The sequence below is a fragment of the Cetorhinus maximus genome, chromosome 14 (genome assembly GCF_964194155.1).
Source record: "Cetorhinus maximus chromosome 14, sCetMax3.hap1.1, whole genome shotgun sequence".
Classification (NCBI taxonomy): domain Eukaryota; kingdom Metazoa; phylum Chordata; class Chondrichthyes; order Lamniformes; family Cetorhinidae; genus Cetorhinus; species Cetorhinus maximus.
This window is the reverse complement of record NC_135892.1, coordinates 67,497,532-67,517,134: the sequence shown is the minus strand read 5'-3', so window position 1 is coordinate 67,517,134 and position 19,603 is coordinate 67,497,532. Positions and strand designations below refer to the sequence as shown.

General features: G+C 42.2%; 1 protein-coding gene across 1 annotated transcript in view; it reads right to left on the bottom strand.

Annotated features, from left to right (window-relative positions):
- The window catches only part of lpgat1 (lysophosphatidylglycerol acyltransferase 1), a 128,607-nt gene that overhangs the window by 63,174 nt on the left and 45,830 nt on the right, over positions 1-19,603 (bottom strand). Inside the window, exon 5 of the mRNA XM_078557033.1 lies at positions 13,490-13,757. Within this exon, the coding sequence (XP_078413159.1) occupies positions 13,490-13,757 (268 nt within the window). The remainder of the gene's footprint in view (positions 1-13,489; positions 13,758-19,603) is intronic.

Sequence of the window (19,603 nt, the reverse complement as noted above, 5' to 3'; positions counted from 1 at the left end):
AGTGGAGATATTCCATCACACTCCTGACTTGTGTCTTGTAGATGGTGGACAGGCTTTGGGGAGTCAGGAGGTGAGTTACTCGCCACAGGATTCCTAGCCTCTGACCTCTTGTAGCCACAGCATTTATATGGCTAGTCCAGTTCAGTTTATGGTCAATAGTAACCTTCAGAGTGTTAACAGTAGGGGATTCAGCAATAGTAATGCCATTTGAATGCCATGGGGCAATGGTTAGATTGTCTCTTGCTGATGTTCATTGCCTGGCACTTGTGTGACACGAATATTACTTGTCACTTGTCAGCCCAAGCCTGGATATTGTCCAGGTCTTGCTGCATTTGGACGTAGACCGCTTCAGTATCTGAGGAGTAACAAATGGTGAACATTGTGCAATCATCAGCAAACATTTCCACTTCTGACCTTATGATGGAAGAAAAGTCATCGATGAAGCAGCTGAAGATGGTTGGGCCTAGGACACAACCCTGAGGAACTCCTGCAGTGATGTCCTGGAACTGAGATGATTGACCTTTAACAACCATAGCCATCTTCCTTTGTTCTAGGTATGACTCCAACAATGGAAAGGTCCCCCCCACCCCGATTCCCATTGACTCCAGTTTTGCTAGGGCACCTCAATGCCACACCCAGTCAAATGCTGCCTTGACATCAAGGACAGTCATTCTCACCTCTGGAGTTCAGCTCTTTTGTCAATGTTTGAACCAAGGCTATAATGAGATCAGAAGCTGAGTGATCCTGGTAGAACCCAAACTGAGTGTCAATGAGCAGGTTATTGCTAAGCAAGTGCCGCTTGATAGCACTATTGATGACTCCTTCCATCACTTTACTGATGATCGAGAGTAGACTGATGGGGTGGTAACTGGCCGGGTTGGACTTGTTCTGCTTTGTGTGCATAGAACATACATGGAAAATTTTCCCCATTGCTGGGTAGATGCCAGTGTTGTAGCTCTATTGGAACAGCTTGGCTAAGGGCGTGGCAAGTTCTGGAGCACAAGTCTTCAGTACCATTGCCGGAATGAGGAAGTGGCAGAGACGGACACAAATTATTTGCGTCTGTCTTCACAGTAGAAGACACAAGTTATCAGGAAGAGAGAGTAATTTAGGGGCTAATGAGTGAGGAAATTAAAGTAATTGATATCAGCAGAGAAAAAGTACTAGAGAAACTTAAAGGACTAAAATCCAACAAATCCCCAGGACCTAATGGCCTACGTTCTAGGGTTCTAAAAGAGATGCACTATGATTTTCCAAAATTACCTAGATTCTGGACAGTCCCAGCAGATTGCAAGTTACCATTTGTAACACTGCTATTCAAGACAGGAGGGAGAGAAAACAGGGAACTACAGTCATTGGGAAAGTACTTGAATCTATTATTATGGAAGCCTTAATGATGCACTTAGAAAGCACAGTATGATTAGAACAAGTCAACATGGTTTTATGAAAGAGAAATACTGCTTGACAAATTTATTGGAGTTTTTTTAAGGATGTAACTAGTAGGGTAGATAAAGGGGAGCCAGCAGATGCAGCATACTTGGATTTCAAAAAAGGCATTCAAGAAGGTGCCGCACAAAAGGTTAATACACAAGATAAGGGGCCATAGAGTTGGGGGTGATATATTAGTATGGATAGAGTATTGGTTAACGGACAGTAAGCAGACGGTAGGGATAAATGGGACATTTTCAAGTTCGCAGGCTGTGACTAGTGGAGTGGCCACAAGCATCAGTGCTGGAGCCTAGTTATTTACAATCCATACTGATGAGTAAGACGAAGAGTCAGAGAGTTCGTTAATGATACAAAGCTAGGTGGAGATGCAAGCTGTGAGGAGGACAGAAAGAGGCTGCAAAGAAATATAGACAGGTCAACTGAGTAGGCAACAAGGTGGCAGATGGAGAATATTTTGGGGAAGTGTGAGGCTATTCAGTTTGGTTGTAAGATAGAAAAGCAGAATATTCTTTAAAAGGCGTGAAGCTTGTAAATGCTGATGTTCAGAGAGACTTGAATGCATTCATACAAAGAACACAAAGTTAGCATGCAGGTACAGCAAGCAATTAGGAAAGTAAATAGCATGTTGGCCTTATTGCAAGGGGATTGGAGTACAAGAATAAAGAAGTCTTGCTACAATTGTATGGGGCTTTGATGAGACCACACCTGGAATACTATATTCAGTTTTGGTCTACATATTTAAAGAATTGCTTTGGAGGCAGTACAGTGAAGATTCACTAGATTGGTCCTTGGGATGAGGGGGCTGTCCTAGGATGAGAGGTTGAGCAGATAGATTCTATATTTCTGGAGTTCAGATGAATGAGATGTAATCTCATTGAAACATTCAAGGTTATGAAGGAACTTGACAGATTAGATTTCAAGACATTGTTACCCCTGGCTGGGGAATCTAGGACATGGGAGCACTGCCTCAGGATAAGAGGCTGATTATTTAAACCCTGAAGAAATTACTTCACTCAAAAGGGTTGTGAAACTTTGGAATTCTCTACCCTAGAAGGTTGTGAATGCTCCATCGTTAACTATAATGAAGGCTGGGATAGACAAATTTTTTGGTGTCTCAGGAATGAAGGAAGGGATATGGGGAGTGGATGGGAAAATGGATTCGAAGCCCAGCCATGATCAAATTGAATGGCGCAGCAAACTCGATGGGCAATATGGTTTTTTCCTGCTCCTATTCTAATGCTCCCCCCTGCCCTAGCCCTGAACTGGCATCTCTCTCCAGTCTCTCTCCTATCTCCCCTCATGCCCTCTGAGATCACCTTGTCTACAAGGCCCACCTTCTGCCTTCTTGATCCTATTCCCAATAAAATGATCATCCAACTTCCTCTCCTGGCCCTTATGTTAACCAATATTTTCAATGGTTCCCCGTCTTCAGGTGTTGTCCATCTCCTTTAAATCTGCTGTCATCACCCCACTCCTCAAAAAACCAACCCTTGACCCCACTGTCCTTGCAAACTACAGTCCCATCTCCAAACTCCCTTTCATTTCCAAAGTACTTAAACATGTTGTCACCACCCTAATCAGTTCTCATCTTTTCCAGAACTCCATGTTTGAATCCCTCCAATCAGGTTTTCTTCTCTTGCGCAGTACTAAAAAAAATCAAAACAACATCTTGTGTATATCTACTGTATCTTATGTAACTGTGACAAAAGTAAACTTTCCCTCCTTATCCTGTTTGGCCTTTCTGCAGCATTTGACATAGTTGAGTACACCATCCTCCAACATCTCCTCACTGTCATCCAGCTAGGTGGGACTGCTCTCACCTGGTTTCACTTTTATGCTGACTCTACCGCAGCTCTACCGCACCACCACCTCTCTCGATTCCTTAATTGTTGCTAAATTATCACACCACTTATCTGACATTCAGTACTGGACAAGCAGAAATTTCCTTAGGAAGGATATGTTGCCCTTGATGGGAGTGCAGCGTAGTTTACTAGAATGATACGGGTTGGGGGGTTGAGTGGGAGCAGATGTTCCTGGGACTTGGGAAAACCCAACCAATGCACATTTGTGTCTTCTGAAATGCACACGCAACCATGTGACTTTGCCCAGGAATTTTGTCTGTTCACATGGGGTTCGGGCTTGCAGTGTATTTTGTGAGCCCCGATGGAGTTCATGAGGCAGCCTGCCTTGGTTCTCTAACACAGCAGCCCAGCTCCCGACATCATTTATAGGCCCCCTAAACCTCAAGTCCCTCATGCCACCCCCAAGCCATCTCACCCCTGACCCATCCAATGCCCCAAACTGCACATACCCTATCAGATCCACTATGCCACGCCATGCACCCCCCACCCCACAATGCATCCTCCAAAGCCCCTCACCCAGGTGAGCTGGGGTGTTTTCTTAGTGTCCTGGCCTATATTTATCCCTGAAGCACCATCACAAACAGATTACCTGGTAATTTATCTCCTTGTGGTTTGTAGCACTTTGAGAGAGCAGATGGATGGCCATAATTTCCTACACTACAACAGTGACTTCACTTCAAAAAGAAAAGTAATTAATTGGCAGTAAAAGACTTTAGAATGTTGTGAGATCCTTAAAGGCAATCCAAATGCAACTCCTTTCCTGCAATAGGCTGCCTTTTTGATTTATATCTTCCCCATTTTAATCAAAGAGCGCCTGTTTTGACATAGTCCATTTAATTCGGGCTGTAATGTACTTAACCTGCCCCTATTCCATTATTTAAATATCTATCATTGCTGGCTCACTATGATCTGCCAATTAATCTGGGCTCAGTCTTCCAAACAACCAAAATTAATTAATTATTTTGATTTTATGCTCTTGGGATGAGCGCTCTGGGCAAGGCTACATTATTGCCCATCCAAGTTGACTTGACATAGTGGTGGACCTTCTCCTTGAATTGCTTCCTTACAGCAATGGACATCCCAAAATACTGTTAAGTAGGAAATTCTAGGACATTTATTGAGCAACAATGAAGGAATAGTTATATAAATGTCCAGGTCAGAACAGTACATGAATTGGGAAGCTTACAGCTAATGGTGTTCCCATAACATTGTTGCTCTTGCTTTTCTTGGTAGTGAAACTCACAAAGAAGAGGGAATTCCATAATGCTATGTACTGCGGCCACAGTACAGTAGTTGTGTTAGGACTGGCTATGAATTTCACTCACAAGGGTACCAGTCAAGCAAACCGCTCTCTCCTGAATAGGTCAGGCTCTTTGAGCATTGCTGCAGCTATATATATCCAGATGAGTGGTGAGTATTCAATCACACTCCTGGTGAGCCTTATGGATAGTGGACAGGCTTTCAGAGGTTAGGAGATGAATGATTTATCAACAGTAGTTGATCTTTGCTGTTATTGAAGCCAGTGTTGATGCTGCTAGTTCACTTCAGCTTCTTGCCAATGGTGCCCATCACCTCATCCAACTCCCAAGATCCTGTTCAACGAGGAACAGCATCTCATCTTCCGACTAGGCACTTTACAGCCTTCCGGACTGGATATTGAGTTCAACAATTTTAGATCATGAACTCTCTCCTCCATCCCCACCCCCTTTTTCCCAATAATTTATATAGATTTTTTCTTTTCCCACCTATTTCCATTATTTTTAAATGTATTTCCATCCATTGTTTTATCTCTACCTTTTAGCCTATTTCGATCCCTTCCCCCCACCCCACCCCCACTAGGGCTATCTGTACCTTGCTCGTCCTGCTTTCTACCCTTAATGTCACCTATTATCACATTCCTTAGATAATAATCACCACCTTCAACACCTCTTTGTCCTTTTGTCTATGACATCTTTTGGTTATCTCCACCTATCTATCCAGCTCTACTTGTCCCACCCCCCCTTAAACCAGCTTATATTTCACCTATTTTCTATTTTTCCTTAGTTCTGTTGAAGAGTCATACAGACTTGAAACGTTAACCATGTTCCTCTCCGTAGATGCTGCCAGACCTGCTGAGTTTTTCCAGGTATTTTTATTTTTATCTTGTTCAATGTGGTCATTACCTGGGACTTGTGTTGTGTATGTTCCCTATCACCTGTCAGCCCAGGTCTGGTTGTAGGCTGGCATGAGCCACTTCAAGGCTGAAGCATTTGCAACAATCTCCAGCCTTAATCGCTGTGTGGATGATTCATCTTGGCTTCCTTCGGAGGTCCCCAGCATCACAGATGCCAGTCTTCAGTCAATTTGATTCACTCCACATGTTATCAAGAAACAGCTGAAGGCACTGGATACTGCAAAGGCTATGGGCCCTGACAACATCCCAGCAATAGTACTGAAGACTTGTGCTCCAGAACTAGCTGCTTTCTTAGCCAAGCTGTTCCAATACAGTTACAACACTGGCATCCACCCAGCAATGTGGAAAACTGTCTAGGTATGTCTTGTCCACAAAATGGACAAATCCAACCAGCCAACTATCACCCTATCAGTCCACTCTTGGTTATCAAAATGATGGAAGGAGTTGTCAACAGTGCTATCAAGTGACACTTAGCAACATCCTGCTCGCTGATACTCAATTTGGGTTCTGGCAGGGCCATTCATTAAAGCCTTAGTCGAAACATGGACAAAAGGGCTGAACTCAAGAGGTGAGGTGAGGTGAGTGACTGCCCTTGACATCAAGGGACCATTTGAGTTAATGGGAACTGGTGAAAACTCTCCACTGGTTGGAGTCATACCTAGCACAAAGGAAGATGGTTGTGGTTGTCGGAGGTCAATCATCTCAGTCACAGGACATCACTGCAGGTGTTCCTCAGGGTAGTGTCCCAGTTTCAACTATCTTCAGCTGCTTCATCAATGTCCTTCCCTCCATCATAAGGTCAGAAGTGGGGATGTTTGCTAATGATTGCACAATGTTCAGCAACATTTGCAACTCCTCAGATACTGAAGAAGTCTGTGCCAACATGCAGCAAAACCTGGACAACATTCAGGCTCAGGCTGATAAGTGGCAAGTAAAATTCGCACCACACAAGTGCCAGGCAATGACCATTTCCAACAAGAGAATCTAACCTTATTCCCTTGACATTCAATGGCAATACGATCGCTGAACCCTGGCCATCAACATCCTGGGGATTACCATTGACTAGAAACTGAACTGGAAAAGCTGGAGGCTGGGAATTCTGTGAACAGTAACTCACCTCCTGACTCCCCAAAGCCTGTCCACCACCAACAAGGCATAAGTCAGGAGTGTGATGGAATGTTCTCCACTTGCCTGGATAAAGTCAGTTCCAACAACACTCATGTAGCTCGACATCATCCAGCACAAAGCAGCCCACTTGATTGGCACCCAATCCACCACCTTCAAAAACCACTCTGTCCACTACCGACACACAGTGGCAGTGTGTACCATCTACAAGAAACACTGCAGCAAGTGTTCCACTCACCAAAGCTCCTTTAACAGCACCTTCCAAACTCGTCCTTTGAAGTGGTAGAGGTCACAAGGGCAAGAGATGAATGGGAACATCACCACCTGCAAGTTCCCCTCCAAGCTGTACATCATCCTGACTTGAAACAATATCGCCTTTCCTTCACTGACACTGGGTCAGAATCCTGGAACTCCCTCTCTAACAGCATTGTGGATGTACCCATGGTCTGCTGTGATTCAAGAAGGTGGCTCACCACCATCTTCAAGGGCAACTAGGGGTGGGCAATAAAATAAACACTGGCCTAGCCAATGGCGCCCACATTCCATGAAAGAATATATTTTTTAAATTATCAAAATTATCAACGGTACTGAATACGATGAAATTGTCAGCAAAGATCCTCACTCCTGATCAAATGACAGATAGAAGGCCATTAATGAAGCAGCTAAGATGACTGGCCCTGGATGTTTCCTGGAGGAAGTTCTGCAGTGATGCGCTGGAACTGTCATTACTGACCTCTGCCAAACACACCATTGTCCTCTGAATTAGGTGTGGCTCCAGTCATTGGAAGGTTTCTCCCTATGACTTTCAACAATTTCATTTTTGCCCAAGCTCTTTGATGCCATACTTGATGCAATAGTGCCTTGATGTAGATTTTAAACTATTTTTCTTTATCTAGTTTCACCTTGAATCTCATTAAGTAAAGATCACTATTTTCCAAGTATTATCCTACTTGCAGGTCATTTAATTGTCCTGCTTTGTCATTCATACATAGATTAACATTGCTGGACAAGCAATGTACTAATTCAAGAAACTATCCTGGACACAGTCCCATTTTGACCACAAACCTCTGGCAAATTTTTCTAAATTGCCCAAGCTAAATAGTGCAGAGGCATTTAAGGCACTGAAGAAATAAAAAAAAGTGCATAAATAGCTAAGTGAATCGCTGGAGGAATGGACAAAAATGGGAGATAAAAAGCATAGAAATCCTGGAACAGTTATATTCCCTTGAGCAAACCAATATTAATTGTGACCTGACTCCCCCAGATTCTCATCTGTTGAGATTTACTCATATTCCTCCAGTTTCCTACTTCCTTAGCTATCACACAATCTTTGTTTCTTTAATGTCTTAATGTTTCTGTCCAATACTTGACTGAGATGATCTGCTACATCATTCTATTCTTTGTTCTTTAGAGTTTGTCCGGTTTCCTTCTCCTCATTTCTAATTTTCATCTATGCCTATGACAATCCCTCTTCAGTGTGATTTGGACAAGTTGAATGAGTGGGCAAATGCAGTTTAATGTGGATAAATGTGAGGTTATCCACTTTGGTAGCAAAAACAGGAAGGCAGATTATAATCTGAATGGCTATAAATTGAGAGAGGGGAATGTGCAACGAGACCTGGGTGTCCTCGCACACCAGTTGCTGAAGGTAAGCATGCAGGTGCAGCAGGCAGTAAAGAAGGTAAATGGTATGTTGGCCTTCATAGCGAGAGGATTCGAGTACAGAAGCAGGGATGTCTTGCTATAATTATACAGGGCCTTGGTGAGACCACACTTGGAATATTGTGTGCAGTTTTGGTGGTCTTATTTGAGGAAGGATGTTCTTGCTATAGAGGGAGTGCAGCAAAGGTTTACCAGACTGATTCCTGGGATGGCGGGACTGACATATGAGGAAAGATTGAGTCGATTAAGATTATATTCGCTGGAGTTTAGAAGAATGGGGGGGGGATCTTATAGAAACCTATAAAATTCTAACAGGACTAGATAGGGTAGATGCAGGAAGGAATTTCCCGATGGTGGGGGAGTCCAGAACCAGGGGGTCACAGACTTAGGACACGGTAGACCATTTTGGACTGAGATGGGGAAAAATTTCTTCACCCAGAGAGTGGTGAGCCTGTGGAATTCGCTACCACAGAAAGTAGTTGAGGCCAAAACACTATGTTTTCAAGAAGGAGTTAGATATAGCTCTTGGGGCGAAAGGGATAAAAGAAAATGGGGAAAAAGCGTGAGCAGGCTATTGAGTTGGATGATCAGCCATGATCATAATGAATGGCGGAGCAGGCTCGAAGGGCCGAATGGCCTACTCCTACTCCCATTTTCTATGTTTCTATGTTTCTTTCTGCTCTTCTCCACTTTGCCCTCTAGAAAAGATTTCTGTAGCTTTTCAGCTCTGACCAAATGGGCAAGATACTGCCATTTTCTTCTCTGGATGTCACTTCTTAGAAGTTATTTTTGCTCTTGCAATTTCAAGCACCTCTTCATTTGTTTTATGGTCTGTATACAGAGTTTAAGCTTACATAAGACATAGGAGCAGAAATTAGGCCATTCGGCCCATCGAGTCTGCTCCGCCATTCAATCATGGCTGATAAGTTTCTCAAACCCATTCTCCCGCCTTCTCCCCGTAACCTTTGATCCCCTTACCAATCAAGAACCTATCTATCTTAGCATCTACACTTCAGCGACCTCTATTTTCTTCCACGTATCTTTATTTATCGTCCAGGTTTCTGAGGCAGCAGAAAGAGGGGTTGTCCTAGGCATAGTTGGATGACAGATGTCACAGAGCAGTTGCAGACAAGTGTCATGAAAATATTGATGTATATAAAGTTATTGGGAATTATTTTAAATTGGACTTGCAGTAGGGTCTGTGTCTGTGGGTGTGAGTGTGTGTGTCTTAATTGGATTAAAGCCAGCTAGTCTAGGAGCTTTGATGTATAGTAGTTTTGAGATGTTAAACAGTAAGGTAGAGGGTACATTTGCATTTTATTGAATAAACCATTCAAAGACTGGGGGTGAAATCTTGCACCTAGCTAGGAGACATCAAGCAATATGTTTGTATTACTAATAAAATTGGTACTGTGAAAGGGGTTTTATTGCTAGAAGTGGTGGAGTTCAAAGGGCCTGGTGATACAATAAGAATTTACATTCAAAGGGAAGGCTAGGTATATACAGAAAAGAGTTTTGTGTGTGTAAGTCAGAGGCATGTAAGATCTAAGCTGCCTGTAAGCCTACAATGGTGCAAAGGAAACAAATTGAAAGGAACCTCATTTTGAATTCGTAAGATAAAATGTGCTTTGCCTGGTGTCTGTTTAAGTCTATGGGTTATTGATGCCTTGGGGAAGATTTACCTGGGAGTGATTAATTTGGGGATTTGTTCAATTGTTGTTATGATAGTAATTTGTAGACACGTGTATGTATTTAATTTCTTGTTAAATTAATAAATGTTTAATTTTATATAAAAAACCTCGAGGCTTGGCGGTTTCATTTCTAAATTCAGAGCTGCATCTTAAACATACCAATTGAAAATATAAGTTATGACAGTTGTTTAAAGTTTCCCTCTGGGATTTTAAATAACTCAGCCTTTACCAACTGCTGTGTCATAACACAAGCTACAACTTGAGAGAATGGCGCAAGACAGACGAGTGTGACATAACATGTCTCCTGGTAGGACTGGCTAAAAGCAGGGTAGGACACGATTTTCTAATTGTATTCATTTCCATGTCAACCTCTACATTTCAGTTTTGAAGAATGGCCTGCACCCAAAATGTAAATGTTATTTGTTCTATTCACATATGCTGACGTTGTAGGTTTCCAGATTTTTGTTTCATATTTGCAATGTCTGAATACTTTGCCTTGGTCCATTTATTTTAGCTTTTAACAATTTCCATTTCCCCCCATCAAACACTGCAAACAATCCAAAGAAAATGCACCTTGATGTTTACATCCTACCTAGAGACTGATCTTAATTGCAACTTTAATTTTTTGAAAATTCTTTGATTAAAAAGTAAACTTCTCTTTTCAAGAGCAGAAATGTAGCAGTTTACTACTTTGGAATTTTTATTTACTATTTATCTCACCCTCATTCTGTGTAAAGAATCCTTCTCGCTTTTCCTGTGTCAATTTGGTAAGTACACTCCTCTTTTACCTCTTTTCTGTTAGCTGTGGTCCCTTCTAACTTTACTTTGATGCACCCCATTCAATTTCACTGCTACCTCACACCTCAAGGTTCTGGCGAGAAAGGAACTTTCTCAAGATAGGCTGCAACAACACCCTTCATTTGTATAGAACATCTCAAGGTACTTCACAGGAGTGTAATAAGGCAAAAACTGATACTGAGCCAACGAGGTGATACTAGGTGAGAAAAGCTTTGTCAATGAGGTATGTTTTAAAGAGCCTCAAAGCAGGAGAGTTAGGTGGAGATACAGAGTGGTTTAGGGGAGGGTTTCCTGAGCTTAGGGCCTGTGCCGTGAAAAAACACACCTGCCGATGATGGAGCCAAGGGAGTTGGAATACATGTAAGAGATCAGAGGATGGTAAAGCTGAAGATGGTTAGAGACAAAGGGAGGGTCGAGGATTTTAACACTAGGATGAGAATTTCAAAAATTGAGGTGTTAGTAAACCAGGAGCCAATATAAGCAGCAAGCACAAGGTGATGGGTGAACAGGACTTTGTGCAGATTAGGATATTGGCAGCAGAGTTTTGAATAAGCTCAAGTTTATCGAGGGTGGCAGAAGGGAGGCTATTCAAATTAACCAATGGAAATATGCAACTAACTGTTCCTTTAAATTTCTATGGATTTATTATTTCTTTCAGATCTCAAATTTGAACAGGTTGTTTCTTTTGAAAAATTAAATTTCTCCTCCCAAGAAAATGGCAGAAAAGACCATCAAAAATTATATACTTCTGACTGCATTTTCTAACATTGCCATTATTTACACCTGGATGGCATTTTTATAACCTGAAATGAAAGAGGGCTGTTTTCATCCAATTTTCTGAGGTGAGCTCATTGGCATAGTTACAGATGCAGATCTGATACTTAATGGTGGAAGAAATACCCTGCATGTATGAAAAGGTATGGGGACAATTAATGAGGGTTTTAACAATGGTGAGACAAAAATTATGCAAGAATTTGGACACCCTCAAAAGGGATCAAAACCCTCAAAAGGGATCAAAACCATTAGCAGCTTTGTCAAGAGTAAAAAGGTGAGAGAACAAAGAAGAGAGATGCAAAAATCAAGGAACAGGAAACCAAAGATGCAAGGATTAGCCTGGTTGGAACATTCAAGCACTTGATCCACATTATGTTGGCTGCTGAGGTGGTCTGTGGTGTTGTGTCAGGGAGGTTTGAGGGTGGTTGCACTCTGCCACTCCATACTGGGTGGCATAACAGCATGCCTGCCAAAAACGTACAACCAAATATGAAGACACAGCAAATTGTTACAATCATAGGATTTGCCAGCCCAATGTTGCACAGCAGCTGGTGTTCTTGTAGCTGATGGAAGCACACAATATCTGCCTCTATGTTGATGAAAATACTGAAAAGACCATTTTTCAGTGCCAATTACAGGTAAATGAATATTTGAGGCATCTTGGAAGCTGCGGCCATTCATGCAGTGTTGGCAACCAATCCATCACCTGTGGCTAGTGGCTCATGTATTGGACAACACTGATTTAACAACTATGGCATCTAAGGCAAATGGACTTTCTTTCTGTCTTGCATTTTACATATCAGAACATCATGTGGGACTAATAGGCTCAAATTTTTTTTTATAAAGTGGCCATTCTGAGGCGGTGCTTCTATAGCTGCTAGTCCCATCCAAAGAAAAATCTTATCAGCATGAAAGGACTCTAGGATGGGGCTTCCATCCGCTTTCAAAATACAAACTTCACATCTTTCAAAGAGCTCCTTCATGAATTGTCCCAAACAAGAGGTTGGACCAAGGATGGCAAAAGTTCAAGGTGTCACACTGACAACTTATTGGGACGATAACGCAGCCTTACCAGTATTGCCTATATCACAAGAATAAAAATTTTAAAAAGGACAACTCATTTTAAAACTTATTCTTGCAACCAGGTGAAATCTAGATTTCACCCATTAGCCTGAAATGAAACTCAGGTCCCAGAGTGAAAAGGTCAGCCTGGAAACAAAGTGCTCCACTCAGTTTTTATAACTGATGAAACTTCCTCTGTGACTGGCAGCAGGAAAAAAAGATGGAATTTTGTTCATTGTAAAGGAAAGGTTTGATTGCAACTTGGAAGGTCACATAGCCTCAGTTTTCCCTCTCGTGATGCCTGTCTCAGGTTTGCACTCCTGCCAAGGGAGCTGAAGACATTGAATGAGGTATAGAACAATCAGTTTTCTTTGCCAACCAGGGTGAATGTAATAACAACCTTGTAGTGCTATCTCTATTGAATTGTTCCTGCTACCCTTCATAAAGCGATGTAGTGCTGCGTGCAGTGCTGGTCAGTTTTGGAATAGAACGGAATGGGAGGATTGCAGTCTGCATCTTCACACTCTTTGGCATTGCCTCGGAGATGTAATACTTTCCTGTTTCAGGTTGCCTCACATACAAAACTGTAGTACAGTAGGATTATCAATCCCATCTTCTCTTACTCTATTTAAGTCAGCATGGAAGTGCTACTATGTCATCACCCACTCAAGAAATTTATGGAAAGACATTCCAACATGGGTTATATGATAGGACTGAAATCTACTAATTTGGAGAAGGATCCAAGGATTAATACCTACTATTTCAAAATGCCAGACCAGAGATTATTGGTTTCACCAACAAGGTCACCCCATTTTGAAACTTCTGCAATAATAACCCAGCCACCAGCCAAAGAGACTTATTAATGGTACAGTCATCATCAGATCAACACTTACCTGCTCCATTAGCATCACCAACTGCTCCATTTTCATGCTGTGCACATAGAGTCTGCAGGATGACTTCAGTGGCCCCCTGACGTGGCAAAGTTACATGTTTTAGAAATGGTAAGTTATTCTTTTTTGCAAATGACTGGCTGGTTTCCCGCCTCTTTCTCAGAAAACCTCCTTCAGGAAACAAAACAATCCACTTCCGGTCCCGACTCCTGTAGTATTTTTCTAAGTGCTGTCGGAGAAGAATCAACTGCTGGTCACGATGAGCTTTACCCTGGAAATTAAAATGTCAAAAAACAATAGTCGATAGATGAAAAGAGTTAATGGACATTACAAAAGAGTCAATGTGGCTCTGTTGCTCAAAGAAGACGCTGGTCCTCAGAAAAATTCAAATTTCTCAATACCAGCAAAAGTGCATTGTAGTAAGATCACAATGTAAATATAGGTGATAAGCCTATTCACCTCCCAGAAAAACCTAATAGCTCCATACCATTCAAATTAATTCCAGGGCTTTCATCTTGAATACAAAAACCAAAGGCCCATCCTGTTGATCACTCTGTATCATGAACTTTCTGATGTCAGTCTTAAACTTATCTGCCCTTTGTTTAACCACTGCCTCTCCTTATCCTGCTATTAGGGTTTAACTTAAAAGTGCATAGGAACATAGGACTTAGGAGCAGGAGTAGGCCATTCAGCCCTTCAAGCGTGCTCCAAAATTCAATAAGATCATGCCTGATCGGATTGTGGTCTCAACTCCACTTTCCAGTCTGCCCCGCATAACCCTAGAGCTCTTTGTGTATCAAAAATCAACCTAACTCAGCCTTGAATAAATTTAAATGACCCAGCCTCCATTGCTTTCTGCAGAAGAGAATTGTACATACTAACAACCCTCAAAAAAAAATCATCATCTCCACCTTAAAAGGAAGATCTCTTATTCTTAAACTGTATCCCCTAGTTCTAGTCTCCCCCACAGGTATCAACCCTACCAAGTCCCTTCAAGATCTTATGTTTCAATAAAATCACCTCTAAACTCCAATGGATATAGGCCCAACCTGTTTGACTTTTCTTCATAAGATAAGCCCTTAACCTCATTAGAGTACAACTAACTAGATTTTGTGCCTGAGTTTTGCAGTAACATGCTGTGCAGAACTACATTTCATTACATGATCTGATTTACTGTAATATCCCTCATGGGTACTCCATACCTTTTCCTCCAACATGTAGGCAGAAAGTGCCAATGTACCACCTTGCAATTTCTTTACTCTGATTGTTAATGTTGCTCCTAGTTGGCTGAAAATAGGCAGTGTTGTTAATAGATACATTTAGTTTATTGGTATCAATACACTACAGCAAAAATTACTGTTAATCTCAGATGTTTTGCATACAAAGCTCAATTTTATTACCTTAACTTGCCTCACCATTACCAACAAACCTGTAGCAAAAAGAAATCAAAATACTCTTAATAAAAAAAATTTACACAGGCGAAAATGTTGTAATTAGCTACTAGCTGCATTTTGGTAGCTACATTAGCTTTGAGCTCAAAGACAGATTTAAGTCTCATTGTAGCATTTACAAAGATAATCTAGGTTTTTTTATCATTGCTTTCCTTCATAAAATTTAGAAGGTGGAATTCGGTCATTGCAAATTAACTCCGAGATAACAAGCAAGGGTAACATTAAGCCTTTTGAGGGAGGGTGTTACAACTCAGCGGTCATCTACACTGTGAAATCAGAAGCTCTATTTTTTTGGTAGTCCCACACCAAGACAGCTGGAGCCACCTGTGAATCCTATGTGCAACCGGTACTTGGTGACTGTCTTGGTCCCCTTGGATTCAGTGTGTTTGGCCAGGTCCCCCGGCAGCAGGAGGCAGACAGTGGTCTGGATCTCCCTGGAGGACAAGGTCTGCGTTTGCTGTAGTGGGCCAGACGGGAAACCTTGCAGGTGGTGCACTTGAAGATGTCGTTGACGAACGAGTCCAAGACTGACACGGCCTTGGAGGAGATGCTCCTCTCGGGGTGGATCTGCTTCAGAGGTAGAGGCTGTAACTCTCCTTCCATCTCCGTTTGTGCTTCCTCTCGCCTCTGTCCCCGTTCCTGCTCACCATTTACTTTGGCCTTTTCTTCAGATCCATGCCCTTGGCCAACGTCTCAGGCACTGATAAGAAGTTTTGTTCCTGGCGTTCCAGTTGGATTAGGTGGTGTCAATTAGATGAGATGTTCCACCTGTTCAGCTGGATAGCCTAAGTAGTGTTCACAATTAACATTTTCTACACAGTTTCCATCTATGAGAACCCTTATTAGTTGCTTCCTTTCAAGTCCACAAAGTCTTAAGTTTCTTCAATCTTTCCTCAAAGTATAGTGCTCCAGAAAGGAATGACTAGCCTCTTGATTCTTCCATACACCAGCTCCATGTTTCAAACAGTCTGTGGGGAAAAACATATGACCTCATCCTCACCAACCTGCCTGCCGCAGATGCATCTGTTCATGACAATAACAGTAGGAGTGACCATGGTGCAGTCCTTGTGGAGATGAAGTCCCACCTTCACATTGGAGGACACCTTACTTCGTGTTGTGTGGCACTACCACAACCAACGGATCAGATCTAAGCTCTGCAGCCCTACCAAATCCAGTCGTGAATGGTGGTGGACAATTAAACAACTCACTGGAGGAGGAAGCTCCACAAATATTTGCATCCTTAATGATGGAAGAGCCCAGCACATCAATGCAAAAGATAAGGCTGAGGCATTTGCAACAATCTTCAGCTATAAGTGCTGAGTGGGTGATCCATCTCTGCCTCCTCCAGAGGTCCCCAGCATCACAGATGCCAGTCTTCAGCCAATTCGATACACCCCACGTGATAAAGAACCGGCTGAAGGCACTGGATACTGCAAAGGCCATGGGCCCTGACAATATTCCGGCAACAGTACTGAAGGCTTGTGCTCAAGGACTTGCCGCACCCCTAGCCAAGCTGTTCCAGTACAGCTACAACACTGGAATCTACATGGCAATGTGGAAAATTGCCCAGGTGTGTCCTGTACACAAAAAGCAGGGCAAATCCAACACGGCCAATTACTGCCCCATCAGTCTGCTCTCGATCATCAGTAAAGTGATGGAAGGGGTCATCAACAATCCTATCAAGCGGCACTTGCTTAGCAGTAACCTGCTCAGTTTGGGTTCTGCCAGGATCACTCTGCTCCTGACCTCATTAGAACCCTGGTTCAAACATGGACAAAAGAACTGAACTGCAAGTGTGAGGTGAGAGTGACTGCACTTGACACCAAGGCAGCATTTGACTGAGTGCGCCTTCAAGGAGCCCTAGCAAAACTGGAGTCAATGGGAACCGGGGGAAAACTCTCCACTTGTTGAAGCCATACCTAGCACAAAGAAAGATAGATGGTTGTAGTTTTGAAGGTCAATCATCTTAGTTCTAGGACGTCACTGCAGGAGTTCCTTGGTTGTGTCCAAGGCCCAAGCATCTTCAGCTGCTTCATCAATAACCTTCCTTCCGTCATAAGGTCAGAATTGGGGATGTTCACTGATGATTGCACAATGTTCAGCACCATTTCTGATTCCTCAGATACTGAAGCAGTCCATGTCCAATTGCAGCAAGACCTGGACAATATTCAGGTTGGGTTGACAAGTGACACTCATGCCACACATGTGGTAGGCAATTACCATCTCCAACAAAAGAATCTAACCATCTTCCCTCGACATTCAATGGCATTAACATCACTGAATCCCCCAGTAGCAACATCCTGGGGGTTACTATTGACCAGAAACTGAACTAGACTCACTATATAAATACTGTGGCTACAAGAGCAGGTCAGAGGCTAGGAATGCTACAGTGAGTAACTCACCTCCCGACTCCCGAAAGCCTGCCCACCATCCACAAGGCACAAGTCAGGAGCACAATGGAATATTCTCCTGTTGCCTGGAGGAGTGCAGCTCCAACAACACCGAAGGAGCTTGACACCATCCAGGACAAAGCAGCCCACTTGATTGTTTGTGGATGGGGTGCCATTCGCTCCCTCCAGTAATGACGCACAGTGGCAGCAGTGTGTACCATCCACAAGATGCACTGCAGGAACTCACTAAAATTCCTTAGGCACCATCTTACAAACCCACGACCGCTGCCATCTAGAAGCACAAGTGAGCAGACACATGGGAACACCACCACCTGGAAGTGTTCCTCCAAGCCACTGACCATCCTAACTTGGAAATATGTCATCCTTCCTTCCCTGTCACTGGGTCAAAATCCTGGAACTCCCTCCCTAACAGTACTGTGGATGTACCTACACTACTTAGACTGCAATGGTTCAAGAAGGCAACTCACCACCACCTTCTCAAGAGCAATTGTGGTTGGGCAATAAATGCTGGCCTAGCCTGCGATGCCCACATTCCATGAATGAATAAGAAAAAAATCTCTCCTTCTTGACTAAATCTGAATCAACACTCAAAACTGTATTCTGTACCATTTTAATATGGCATCTCCAATTTGTACTCAACGGATCTAGCTACTTAATTCAGTAATTGGTTTGTTGACTGTTTTTCCAGTGATTGAACATGTTGAACGCTGAGTTATTTACTACCTAAAAATCTCTTTCTTTCATTCAACCATTATGATACCATTCATGGAATACTTATGCCAACCATTTTTTTTGCCCATGTGGGTGATCAGCTCCTCACACTTGTTTTTGGAGGTGACAGTGAAGGGAGTCAAAAAGGCTTGTTAAGCAAATGTAGTAAAGAAGCCAGGTGTTACTTTTGCTTTCCAGAATGATATTGGAGCAGGTGACAACTTTGGCAGAGGGGAGTGAGGCCCAATAATACTTTTGTGGTCTAACCAGATCTGGTGATGGATGGTTGGACCAGTTGAGTGTCCTGCAATCTAGCATTAATAGCCCATTAACACCAGGATCCTGAGGCAACATAGATTGGGACACACACACAGCAGGCAACTATGGTTTAATAAAACCAATTGGGTCATTTACATTGACCAAGTGGATTACAAGAAAAATGCAGTTGTATCAGAAACTTACAACTCAGAGCATTAGGTTGATCATGGCAACTCCCCATACAATTACTAGCAAAGAGCAAAATCATCAGGAGATGCAATGTGAGAAAGAAGGAAGGAAAGAAACAAACAATCATTCACCTAGCTCAAGACTGGCATAGGGAGAGGGACAGGAGCTATTTGGCTACTTATCTTTTGACCAGAGGAATGGAGACAGGAGAGAGTAAGAAAAATGAAAAGAAATGAGGAAAAATATAAATACAGGGATGGATTGAGTTCTAGAGATTTTAAACAACTCATGGTTCTGAAGTTTGTCAAATTAAATACTTAATGACACTGATCCCAGATCACCATCAGATTTTCCCTGTAGAGCTAGACATTCCCTAGTGAAACAGTGTTTTCCCCTGTCTGACAAAACTGAAGAGAGTATGGAAACAATAAAATCATTATGTTTTGCCAAATCAAAAATTACAATAGCAACATTTGGTTGAAACAAGTGTACTTTATTAACTTACAACTGCAACCTCTACAACAAACCCAACCACCGAAAACTGCCAGCACTCATCAACTTATACCGCCATGTAGGATGCCCTAAATCTGGCTGCCCTGGTTCATAATTTCAAAATCACAATTGCAGTATTAATAGCCCATTAACACCAGAGTCAATAGTGATGCAAAATACAGGATTTTCCATAAGTGAGTCATAGGAATCTTATTTGATAACTTAGAGAAAAGAGGGAATTTTAAAAAATATTCTTTGAGAATTCAAATTCATATTAATACTTTGTAATACTTTGAGGTTTATAAGATTATTGTATTTTGGAACTGCAGCTTCCAATTTAGGGTGAATTAAGGGGGATTCGTGTGACCTGTTCGGCAGTCTGCCTGACAGTAAGCCTGGGTAGCTTGATTGTTAGAGATCAAAGGCTTAGATTGTTTTACTGAGAATGGGTGATAAGTGTAAAAGGGGAATATGTTCCTCTCTGTAGTTTAAAGTATACGTTGCCTACAAAAAGAAGTGTTTAGTGAATAGTGCTTTTAATCATTTGTTACAGTAAAAAGTTTTAAAATATGACATCTTGACATGTCATTCTTTCAACTATTAAC